Here is a 13,567-nt window from a genome sequence, read left to right on the forward strand (position 1 = left end):
CAAAAATGATAACATTTTGACATGAAGGGAGCATTTGACTTATGAAATCCTGAAAACTCTATGTTTGTTTACTTTTATGGCTGTGGCATGTTGAAAACCCTTACATTTACAATTAGGTGAACCAGAAACATTTTCCTTCCAAACCCAAACATTGGCCTTTGCATTTTTGCAATTTTCATTTCAGAATTTCCCAAGCAGCATTTTAAACCTGTGGTGTAGCTACTCTGTGGACGGCGTGGAATGCGGTATAGCCTGAGCATGAGTTGGTCACAGTCACACATGCCATGCTGCAGCCAGAGAGCCCAGAACATTCCCAAAATACTCTCAATGTGGGCAGCTGCAGCGGCACAGCTGGCCACGCTGATGTGTGCTGGACTTGTGCAATCTGTGGGATTCAGTACGCATGTTTTCAGATAGTTGTGTGGTGTTGTTGAAATGTGAAGGTTTGCAGATGCAGTATCTTGTGTATGTGTGTGTACAGTGTGGCTTTGTCAGTGATCGAGTGACACTCGATCAGCAAGAGTCGTGTGTGTGGATCAGAATCAAGTGTCTTATAAGGTGTTCGAAATCGGTTAAACTTGTTTGGGGGGTCAATAGCTAATATTAGACCAATAAAATCCTGTTTAATTCCAGACAATCCCGGTTGTTCTGGAGGAATAGTTCTTTATAAAATGAAACGAGTGTGTACATTATTATTAGGGTTTGAGTAGTCTCACATAACTAAATTAAATCAACATTTGGTGTGACCAAACCTTGCGTTTTAAAAAAAACCTTTTGTCCTAGGTGCACTTGCGTATTGTTTTTCATGTAGCTTTACAGGTAGGTTTTTTAAAGTGTTTTGGAGACATTGCCACAGTTCTTCTGGATTTAGTCTGTCTCAGTTTGTTCTGTTTCTTCACGTTCTTCCAAACAGACTGAACAAACCAACAAACCATTTCTTGTTGGTGAAAACACTAGTGGCCTAAGACTTTTGCACAGTATTGTATATGACTGAAAAAAAAAACAGCATCATCTAGTGGGTGATCATGCTACTACAGGCACATCGACCCCTTTTGACCTGCAAAAAGTGCAAGTTTCAGCAGCACTAAACTGTATCATTGTAATAATGGTTATGCATGTGGATATGTTGGTAATGGTGCTGGTGCATGTGTAATTTGTGCAGGTGCAGAAGGTGTGCGGTCACCCCAGCAGACAGCCGGAGCAGGTGAGCAGCGTTCAGCACGGCAGCACCGGCCAAGACTCTATTCCTTTGAAAGGAGTGGTCAGAAACGCTGAGGACTCGCTCAGCAACAGGAGGAAGTAAGTCCCATCTGCAAAACATCTGCAATCATCAACACTGTATACTGCGGTGAAAGCTCTGGAAACATCTACTCATCTACTGTTTTATGATGACTACCTTCGCTGTTTAGAATAATGTTTACAACATTAGATTTTTCTCTCTTCCATAGAAATAACTATATAGGCTTGAATTTGTACATACTGTATAAAATGGTTAAGAATATTTTACGTACTAATATATTTAATCAAACAATGTTTTGTGTAATAGTTTAAAAAAAAATATGTCTGATAAGCTTAATAGTAACTTATGAATTGGTCTTACATAACTACATAATCATACATAACTAATTCATAATATGCTATATATTGACGAAGTATGTTTAATCAATTAAAAAGTAAAATAGTATGTTGAAAACATGTCTTAATAACTTTAATAATATTATTACATATTATGTAACATTTGTTTTTGTTTCACATACAGATACAAAAAAAAAAAAAAAACAGAGGTACACTACTACATTAACAAAATAAGTTATATTATAATTTATATATTAATATAATATGTTATACAACAAGGGGATACAAGAAAAAAATTTACTTACATTATATTAATTTGGTAACTGAAAGAATTTCTTCCTATAAAATTTCTTGAAGCTGCATGTTGTTTCCAGAGCTCAGTTGCAGCTGTAGACACGAGTGTTGAACAGCTGTGTCAGTGCACCATCTCCTGGACAGACAGTGAAACACTCTTCTGTGTCTCTGCAGAGAGTTCATCAGTAGTCTGCGTCTACACCGCGCCTTCTACGGCGGCCTGGCCGACCAGCTGTGTGTGAGTGAGTTGGCTTCAGGAGACGGACTGGCCTGCTGGAACGGGGCTGATGTGGTCAAAAGGTAGACGTCTAAAATCTCTTGCAGATCTTCTGCCGTTTGTTTCTTCTGCCTGTAGCTGCAATTATACAGCAGTTTCCATAAGCAGTGCATAAATCATAAAGCTTTAGTTTTTTCAGCTTTCTTTTTAGGTGTGAATAATGACCAAGATCCAGGAGTTGCTTATACTCATGTCCGTATTTGAAGCATCCCATGTATTAATGCAGATGTGCTATCATCTATCTATATTTCTGATGAGGGTGGTCTGTTGGGAAGTGATATTTTATTTGTGATTTCTGCACTTTAGTTGATTTTATGAGAAAATGTTCCTTGTTAAATCTCTTAAGATTTGAGTCATGAACCATCAATCAGCTTTGATTAAGACACTTAAGCTCATGTTAGTACAGGGTGATTTACCTTTTATTAGTGTAATATAAGTTGTTGCGTATAATTGTGTCTGCTGAATGATTACTATCTAATTTTAATCAAATGATTAGAATTATCTAAACATAATATTAACACATAAGGAAAACTAATTATTAATTAGTAAAAAAAAATAATTTAATAATTTAAGTGATCCCCGCATTCCAAGTAAAAAGTCAGAATAACCAATAAGAATAATTATTATTATAATTTTTATAATTCAATTATTATTATAACAAATTTAATTTAATCCTCTCCTCTCCCCTTCGCTTCTCTCCTCTCCTCTTCGCTCATCTCCTCTCGTCTTCGCTCATTTCCTCTTGTCTTCACTCCTCTCCTCTTCGCTCCTCTCCTCTTCACTCATCTCCTCTTCACTCATCTCCTCTCCGCTCCTCTCCACTCCTCGCCTCTCTTCTTCGCTCCTCTCCTCTCCGCTCCTCTTCGCTCATCTCCTCTCCGCTCCTCTTCGCTCATCTCCTCTCCTCTCTGCTCCTCTTCGCTCATCTCCTCTCCTCTTCACTCATCTCCTCTCCTCTCCGCTCCTCTCCACTCCTCGCCTCTCCTCTTCATTCATCTCCTCTCCGCTCCTCTCCTCTTCGCTCATCTCCTCTTTGCTCCTCTCCTCTTCACTCATCTCCTCTTCACTCATCTCCTCTCCTCTCCTCTTTGCTCCTCTCCTCTACTCTTCGCTCCTCTCCTCTTTGTTCATCTCCTCTCTTCTTTGCTCCTCTCCTCTTCACTCCTCTCCTCTCCTCTCCTCTTTGCTCCTCTCCTCTTCTCTCATCTCCTCTTCGCTCCTCTCCTCTTTGCTCCTCTCCTCTTCGCTCCTCTCCTCTTCGCTCATCTCCTCTCCACTTTGCTCCTCTCCTCTTCGCTCCTGTCCGCTCCTCTCCTCTTTGTTCATCTCCTCTCTTCTTCGCTTCTCTCCTCTCCACTCATCTCCTCTCCTCTTTGCTCCTCTCCTCTTCACTCCTCTCCTCTCCTCTCCTCTTCGCTCCTCTCCTCTCACTGCTATCTCACCTGGCCTGTTCGGTCCTCTCCACTCCTCTCCTCTCTGCTCCTCTCCTCTTCGCTCCTCTCCTCTCCTATTCACTCATCTCCTCTCCTCTTTGCTCCTCTCCTCTCCTCTTTGCTCCTCTCCTCTTCACTCCTCTCCTCTCCTCTCCGCTCCTCTCCCCTCCTCGCACTGCTATCTCACCTGGCCTGTCTGCGCCACAGCACTGTCATAAATTCAGCTGTCAGCGTTGCCAGGTGGTACCATATTTGAAGAGGAGAGGCGGGGCTGGACGGGTTATCATCCACCATTAAACGCTGACAGGAGATGAGGTAGAGACGCCCTCTAGTGGACACGAGAGAACATGGGCTTTCAGGGTTTAAAATTATAGACTGCTTTAATTGGAGTTAGGCAAGGAACACAACAAAGTAAATTAATTAGCTAAGAGTTTATTTTAAATGAGTAAACATGAAGGCTAAGGACAAAAATACATATATTATGAAGATATTATGAAGATGGTTTTTATTGCAAATATCATTGTTTTAAAACAGGGCCACTACCATGGTGTTTGTAAGAACTTTATTGTACCATGGTTTATGGTAATACAGCACCATGATATGCTTCACAGTGGTCAAAATAGCATATTAACATCTAAAACCATAATTTGACTTTTTCAGGGTAAGCCTGGAACAAGATGCATAATGAATCAGGTCATGAATTACTTTGGAAATATTATAACATTCTCTCAAACAAAGGCAGTATCGAACACTTTTAAGCCTCTATCTTCGTCTCAAAGACGTTATATAAGTCTATAGTACTCTTTCTGATTAATCCGGTCTCTTTAAGACTACAGAGGAACATAGAGGCCTTTGTTTTACTGCGATAGATGGCCCACTTGTCTCACTCTGTACTAACTTTGTCACAGAGGTGTACTTATGTATGGCATCCTCATCCTCCATTGTACCTTAGGCCACCGCTTTTAGCGTTCAGCCCACCAGAGGTAACGGTGATAAATAACCACGCACCCACAGGCTCCACATCTGCCAGCAATGAGGGATAAAAAAAGAAGAAATAAAACAGGACAGAGGGCGACAGACTGATTTACCAAGGCCATCCGTGCCTGAAGCGAGTGGTTTGGGGCCCTGGTCACTTTGAAAGGGTTATGGTGCATGTCCGAGAACCAGGGTGAAATGGCCAAAAGCAATTAGGATGGGGGAAGCTGTAGCTTTGATAAATAAGATCAAGCACAGAGGGAAAGGTAAAAGTGTGACCTTAAAGCTATTTAAGGAAACTTCTCTCATTAGGGGTGTAATGAAAACACAAAAGCTTGAATTATGCTCTACTATAAAAACAATTAACGTGACAATATGTGTAGGTAATTTTTCACTTCAAACTGGGGTCAAATATGTAATTGTTATTATTATTGTTATTATTATTATTATTATTATATATTTTTTTTTTTATTAACGTTTTTACATTTATTTATCTGTGGTACTTTGTCCTTGGTGTGGTTATAATGCATGTTTATTATAAGCCAAAGATCATTTTACACTTTGTGGACAATCAACAAAGTTTCTGAATATTAAATGATAAATGATTATTTTGTTTTTTAGTAAAAAATAATCTGTGTGTGTGTGTGTGTGTGTGTGTATAAACACACACACACACACACACATACACACACGTTTGTTTTTGTGTAAAGTTATACTGTAGAAACTGTATATTCTATGGCCCTATACCTAACCCTAACCCTCACAGGAAACTTTGTGCATTTTTACTTTCTCAAAAAACAAACAAACAAAAAAAAAACTAATTCTGTATGATTTATAAGAGTTTTGAAAAATGGGGACATGGGTTATGTCCTCATAAGTCACCCTCTCCTTGTAATACCCATATGTCATTATACAAAGTTGTGTCCTGATATTTCACAAACACACACACATGCACACAAACACCATGTTCCACATAATTATGCAAGTGACATATCAGTAGGATTTCAGTACAATAAAGAGTCATGTTTTTGTTTGTGTTGTTTTTCACATCATTTCAGGTAACTGGTTTCAATCTCAGATTGGTTTGGTCAATGGTTTGTCTTCTTAGGTAAATGGAAACCCTACTGAAAGAGGTTGTTCCACATTATTAAGCAAGTAACACTTTTCATGAAATATGGTGAGGAAGAAAGATCTTTCTGAAGAAGAAAAGTTTGAAACAATGCAATATCTTGCAAAAGGCATCGAAACAAACAATATTTTGCAAAAAAACTAGATTTAAGTTTAGATTTAATAAGGAAAGTTTTTGTCAAACAAATGAATTGTATTGTAATGCCAGATGTAAAAAAAAAAAAAATAAAAAAAAGCTGAACAGCAGACATGTGTTTGAAGCTCCTGGAGTCTCAAGATCCTCTCCATGCAGACTGACAGTTGTGTGTAAAGCTGTGTGTCAGTCACTGCTAACCAAACCTCACAAAGAGAAACCTGAGCAGTGGCTGTAGAAACACCTTTTCAAACTGTTTAGCACCATGGTATTTATGCAGCATGGGATAATGTTTTATCCTTCACGAAAATCCTTTATTTCCGAGAACACTATTCTTCATTTTATAACACAGCAGAAAACGGTCAGTTATGAACTCCACATATCTTTCAGAAGTCATTTTGACACACTAAAATGACCTTACATCTCACTTCCCAATATTCCAACCCAAATCATCACCCACCGCCTCCTTGCTGATGTTGCAGTCTCATTGGAATAGCATGGCAATTCATCAGCTTTTAGAAATCCATTTATCTGGACCATACATTGTACTGAAGCATTTGTAAGTGAATAAAACTATTTAAAAACAAGTCTTCATGTGCTTCTACAGCCACTGTGCATGTTTCTCTTTGTGAGGTTTGGTTAGCAGTGACTGAAACGCAGCTTTACACACAATTGTCAGTCTGCATGGAGAGGATCTTGAGACTCCAGGAGCTTCAAACACCTGTCTGCTGCTCAGCGGTGGCTTTTTACAGCTGCCATTACAATACAGTTCATTTGTTTGACAGAAACTTTCCTTGATAAATCTTTATCTGACCAGTATCTTATGTGCTCTAAGTCACTGACGGTTTAATAATCTCTATTTGCTTTTACATCTTCAGAAAGATCTTTCTTCCTCACCATATTTCATGAAAAGTGTGACTTGCTTAATAATGTGGAACAACCTCTTCCAGTAGGGTTTCCATATACCTAAGAAGACCTGGCAAACCATTGACCAAACCAATCTGAGATTGAAACCAGTTACCTGAAATGATGTGAAAAACAACACAAACAAAAACCTGACTCTTTATTGTACTGAAATCCTATTGATATGTCACTTGCATAATGATTTTGAACACGGTGTAGATAGATAGATAGATAGATAGATAGATAGATAGATAGATAGATAGATAGATAGATAGATAGATAGATTATGATTAACAGTTCGGTTACTTCCTGCTAGCTAGCTACACCTCTGTCACATTGAATGCTGGATATTTACATTTTCTCCATCATCATCCAGCTCTTTGTCACCAAATAAGCTTAATAATATATCTTGGTTGACCTACCAGACTTTTGTGTTGTGTCAGTCATTTTGACTGATGTACTATCCATAGGCTTTACCCTCCATACATCTCTCAATGCCAAAGTGGCGTAAGTGCAGTTACACCCTACTGGAACCAACTGGCTTAGTATTTTCAGTGTTAAGTATTTTGGTTTCTAATGAATAACTCCAAAATGATTAAGAATTCACTTGTGTCCTCCTGGTAGTAGAAAGAGCCCATCAAGAGCTTTCATTTGATACAATTACCTAATCCTGAACATGTTATCCGAAGATTCAGGCTTGTATTAATTATGAATATCTGTGTGGGACCCATAAAGGTAAAGAGGTTTTTGTCTTCAGGTGCTATTTCTGTAAGCATCTCTATGTATCTCTAAAGTCAGTGGAAAACAACAAATGATGTGACATGGATGACATGGAACTTTGTCAGCAGGAGTCCTGACATGCATTGTCCTTTTGAGACTCATGAGGAAAGGGAATCACAAGCTCTTCATTCCCTATGATGGTCAAGTGTACACACATTTGCTTTTGGCACTTGCAGACGACAGGTGGTTCTGATGCAGTATTTGATGGATAAGAATGCTTAAAATCCATTTTGGGGGTCTGGAAGGAGGCAAGTCATTTTGAAATAAAGCAGCTTTAAATATTTACTCTATTTAGGGATAGTTCACCAAAAAAAAAAAAAAAATTCATCAATGTTGTAATTTATTCACCCACATGCTGTTCCAAACTTGTATGAATTACGTTCTTCTGTGGAAAACAAAATTATTTTTTTTTGGGTTAACTGTCCCTTTAATATGTGATATGTTGACCTAATTGTGCATAATATGTTGGTGTTATTGTGGATAATCCATCAGTTTGTTCGTTCATTCGTTCGTTCATTCATTCAATCATTAATTCATTTTTTTTTTTTTTATTTAGAAACATATTTTATATTTCAAGTCGTTTTAAAGGTTTTTCTTTTGCCTACTGTATTAGACCATTAATTATTTATTTAATTATTTTTGCAATCAATATTTATCACAATTCTAAAAGGATTAATGCAATTAGTATGCTGTCAAGTGAAATTGTGAATTTAAAAACGTCAAAATCACAAAGTGTTTAATATATTTATCTACGGATGTTGAGTTCTGTTGAAACGGTCATGGTTAGCACTGCTTAATGCTAGAGTTTCGAGTCTCAGGCTGCTTGTTTGCGGCTTGTTTGCAGTTGGAGATGTTTGTGTTTGATGAGCAAAAATATCATTCCTGCCCAGACGATCCACAAACGCTCTTACACACACAAAATCAACAAGATCAACATCTTTTATTCATGATGATTACACTCTGTGCTGCAATCCTCCTTCCCACCCATTTTCCACAATCGTTTTGCTTCCCCCAATGTTTATTTACAGTTATTTATGAAGTAGGTCATTAAAACTTTGTCAAACTGTATTCACATGTTAGGCTAAAAAGCTGTCTGACCTTGAGAATCGATATGTGTTTGAAACTTATCAAGTCCTCTTTTAGAAGACAAAACAAAGAATCTCCACAACATGTGGAGTTACACCTTCTTTCTTTGCATGAACATTTGGATGGCAATATGCAAATCTTCTCACATTGTAACATTCATGTGGGGGCGTGTTAGAATGAGCCTTTTTAGGTAGGAGTGGTTGACTCTTTAACTTTACAGATCTTCTTCATGCACCAAGAGCTTGTAACACACATTGAAATTGCATCATATGACTCCTTTATGTTGAAAAGTACTTACCTCAGGAAAACTCGCAGCTGTCTGGCGTTCCACTCACGAAGGGACCTCCGTCACAAACCTCAGTTTATATAACCTCTGCCATGTTGTTTACATTATTACAATGTATATTTTGTAGGGTGTAAGCAAAGTTTTAATATTTATTTTTTTAATCATTAAAATTTATTTCACCACACAAAACAATGCCTATTGAAAAATCATGGGAGCGATGTGCACGAGTACAAGATTAATATGCTTTAATGTTGTGTCAGCTTATGACTTATGAGCTGTGTTATATATATATATATATATATATATATATATATATATATATATATAGATCATAAAAATAATTAATATGACTTATTCTCTACAGTATATTGATACAAACAAACATGAAACAATACATATTCGAGTTACATTTTTTATTGGCTTTCAGAGGTTGCAGATTATTACATGACAGTGAAAAAGATATTGAAATAATTCTAAACGTAGTTTAAAGTGTGCCCCCATTTCTCCTCTTCACATTGTTTAGTTTAAATTATTACTGCTAACATGTGGGCGACCACATCCACTTCCAGGATTAATGACTCACTCTCCCACAGACACTGCACTTCAGCACCCGGCTCTCCCTAGGCTCCCGGAGCTCCCGTTTTCTCACGGCAGAGAAGTGCGGTATGGTGTGACGTTGGGAAGTGCCGTTGCCCACGATTACCTTTCTCAGGCCTCATCAACCCGTTTACTCTGACGAGGGATGTCACAGTCCCGTATTTGCCCATAACAGCTAATGCATTTTATTTGTAGGAACTGAAATGAACACATAATAAACCAACATTCTAAAAGAACTTGTTTGGCACTACAGTGTTCTGTAATTTGGCAAACAGCGTTCATGTTAATAGTCTCATTCACTTGTAAACTGCATTATATTACAATAATGGCGCCTTTCATTCTCGCTGGGACACGCTGCTGAAGTATCATGTCTCTGCAAACAGGGTGCGCAGAGGTATTCAAATACATATTTTGACAGCAGGAAGGACAGCCTATCGTAATGTTCACACCAAACATTTTGATTGGACAGACATTTTATGGTCCTACACCTTCCACTGACTGTATGAATACATATAAATACATTTAGAACACTTAGCTTATTTATTGCTATCAGGATGTGAAGAGACATTCAACCACTGTAACAATATATATATATATATATATATATATATATATATATATATATATATATATATATATATATATATATATATATATATATATTTTTTTTATTTTTTTTAACCAAATCACCTAACCAAAAAGTTGCAGATAATCTCTTTGTCAGGCATCGACAAACTAAAAGTCCTTGTCTTTATAAAAACAAAGCAGTAAGAGTATGAAAAGTGTTTTCAACCATTTAATGTGGTCCTTTTAATTAAATTAAGATGCATAAAATCATTATATTAATTAGTTAATGCATTTTTTCCCCCTTCCTTCTGGAGCATCAGTGAGTGTTTGAACTTTCTGTAATAGTTGCATATGAGTCCTTCAGTTGTCCTCATTGTAAATAGATCTCAAAATCATACAGTCATTGTCAGAACACAGTTGTTTCAAACACAAAAATGCTGAAAAATCTAATAATTTGTGGGACCTAAAGGTCCATATATAACGCATATATACAGTATATCTGTGTGGTTCCATTATAATTTGGCTGTAGTTCTGAGTTTTGGCCAGATGGAGGAGCTGTGTTCATTTCATCTCAGCCATCTCTCTCTCTCTCTCTCTCTCTCTCTCTCTCTCTCCCTCTCTCTGTCTTCTGTGCATTCAACATGTTCACAACTCCAAATGATGCATTAAAACAGGCATTATTATCAGACCAGACAGGAGACTAGTTATGCAAGGCAGCACAACTACTTTTTGGAGGTTTTATCAGCAGAGACGAGTCTCAAACATTCATTCACAGGTGTGAGTTTCTTCTTCTTCTTCTTCAAAAAACAAAAAAAACAAAACAAAAACAATGGTCTGAAGGTTATTTTGACAGGGGAATCCAAATGCGAAATGTTTAAGGTCAAGTTATTCACATTGTTTCACGTATCTGCAACTTGGCCGCTCTCAGTCCTCACACATCAGTGTGTAAAGATGGTTGGACGTACAACAGCTGTGACCTCACGTCTGTGTTAAATCTTAGTTTGACATGGAGACGTTGTGACCGTGGGCAAATTGCAGCAGTTTTCATTGGCTTCGTCCTTAAACAGTTACCATAGGGGGACGTGAATGCTAAGCAAAATACACAGTAGCTAGTCATCAATTATTGGACTATTTAAGATGTGTAGTACCTCCATGCAGTCTGCTGAGCATGGATATTAATTGCATATTTTGGTGTGAGCATTTTATTCAGTGAAATTCAACATAAATACCATCTGCCAGAGTGCAGAAAAGCAGATGGTAAAATCAGGTGTGGAGATACTGCGGTAAAACACTGCTTCACCTCTGTGTGAAAGTGGATACAGAGGACAAAACGAACACAGACTCCTTAAACCGCGTCTAAATTAACCATTGAATGCGTCAAATGCTGTGAAAATGGCCTCTGGCGAGTAATGTAGGAACATTATAAATGATTTAACTTACAGTGAGTACCTTTATATGTAAAGCAATACTGTGTTAACTATAAAAATAATCTCTTTATAAAAACCTATAAAGTGTACATTTGAAATATACAAGATCAAACCCAATTTAGGCTGATCTGTACCTTTAAACTGTAGAAGAACACAGTTTAAGGATATACAAATTTTAAATAAATGTTATTTTTATTGGTTACGCATGCATTAGAGAAAGTGTTAAGGTTCTCTGAATGATGTATGAAGAACATCTTTGTGCTAATGTTTTGTGAACGATTCTAAACTGGATAACTTTAAACAAACATTCTGTTAACTTTTGTTCATACACCTTGTCAGAATGTTATCTTTTAGCTGGGAAAGGTGCTTTTTATTTATCGTTAATAAATGTCATGTTTCTACTAGTAAACTATCAAAACAGGGGAGGAATAAATCTCGAAGGGTCCTGAGTGTACCATAGTAAAATCGTGGTAGTTTACCTTAACCAAGTCAGAGAACTGTGAACATGCAAGTGAGTATTCAAATATTTCTTTTAAAACCTCAGGGGTACTTCAAGGTGAAAGAAATTCAAATGACCAAAAGAAGAAGAAGAAGAAGAAGAAAAAAGTTTAGGAATAGCTATATTACATGCAAATAAGAAATAATGTGATTCTCTGCATTTTAATGTGTTTGAAAAAGCAAAAGCCCTTCAAAAACATGATAATACATGGTTAACCCTGCTGAGTTATAATTAAAATAAAAATGAATGTGTCCATCAGTAGTTGATGCAGAGTTGAAACAACCAGTGGTCAAATGTTGTGTAGCCACCTGACTTCCTAAGCAGTAGGCTCTTTTAGAAAGGAACATTTAAAGATAAAACATGCAATTGAATCTAATTACAAGCACTTAATTTTTTTTGGATTCTGATTATGTAATCCAGATTACAGGTTATCAAGTTACAACCCAGCTCTGTGTATATCGACACATTTCTGAAGTATCATGTGACTGAAGACTAAAATAATGATTCTGAAAATTCAGCTATGAATCACAACAAATAACTTCTATGTTAAAATCTATTCAAACAGAACACTGTTATTTTAAATTGTAATAATATTTCACATTATTACTGTTATTTATGATCAAAATGCAGCCTTGGTACACCCACAGCGCCCTCCACTATTATTGGCACCCTTGGTAAATATGAGCAAAAGCAGCTGTGAAAATAAATATGCATTGTTTATCCTCATGATGGGGGGTCTCACGATGAAATTAAAGTTTTTCTCTAATTCATGTTGGCCACAATTATTGGCACCCACCAGAAATTTGAATTTGAAAAGTATAATGTATCATAAGTATATTCCCATTCATATTTATTTATTTATTTAGCACACCAGGGTGACTAGAAGCATGAAACTGTCCAGCCATTACTTCCTGTTCCACTGGATTATAAATATAAGGCCAGATTCCCTTAATCATCCATCAGAAGGAGTAAAACCAAATAATATAGTTCTGATGTGCAGAACAAGATTGTTGAGCTTCACAATACAGAAAGCGTCTGTAAGAAAAGAGTTAACAAATTGAAAATCCCCATTTCCACCATCTGGGCAATAATTTAAGGGTTCCAATTAACCAAAGATGTTACAAATCTGCCTTGAAGAGGACATGTGTCTATATTGCCCTAATGCACTGTGAGGAGGAGCGTTTGAGAGGCTAAAGACTCTCCAAGGATCACAGCTGGAATTGCAGAGATTAGTTGAGACTTGTGGTCCGAAACCTAAAAAAATCAATCAAAGAGCCCCTACATTACCACATGTTGTTCGGGAGAGTTTCATGAAAAATTATCCTCAAAACAAAAACAAAAATGGGTCACTAAGCACAAAATGAAGCTTCTGCCATGGCCGTCCAAGTCCTCTGACCTGAACCTTATAAAAGAAATGAGTGGGTTGAACTGAAGAAAAGAAGCAAAAACATGGAGCTGTGAATCTGAAGGATCTGGAGGGATTCTGCATGAAGAAAATGGTCTCTGATATTACATCAGGTGTTCTCCAAAGGACGTTGCAGTATTTGGGTGCCAATAATTGTGGCCAACATGAACTAGAGAAAGCATTTATTTCACAGTAAGATATT

General features: G+C 37.2%; 1 protein-coding gene across 1 annotated transcript in view; it reads left to right on the forward strand.

Annotated features, from left to right (window-relative positions):
• The window catches only part of LOC127996972 (glypican-5-like), a 235,815-nt gene that overhangs the window by 67,095 nt on the left and 155,153 nt on the right, over nucleotides 1-13,567 (forward strand). Inside the window, exons 4-5 of the mRNA XM_052591992.1 lie at nucleotides 1,163-1,299; nucleotides 2,044-2,169. Of these exons, the coding sequence (XP_052447952.1) occupies nucleotides 1,163-1,299; nucleotides 2,044-2,169 (263 nt within the window). The remainder of the gene's footprint in view (nucleotides 1-1,162; nucleotides 1,300-2,043; nucleotides 2,170-13,567) is intronic.

The sequence above is a fragment of the Carassius gibelio genome, chromosome A1 (assembly GCF_023724105.1).
Source record: "Carassius gibelio isolate Cgi1373 ecotype wild population from Czech Republic chromosome A1, carGib1.2-hapl.c, whole genome shotgun sequence".
Taxonomy (NCBI): domain Eukaryota; kingdom Metazoa; phylum Chordata; class Actinopteri; order Cypriniformes; family Cyprinidae; genus Carassius; species Carassius gibelio.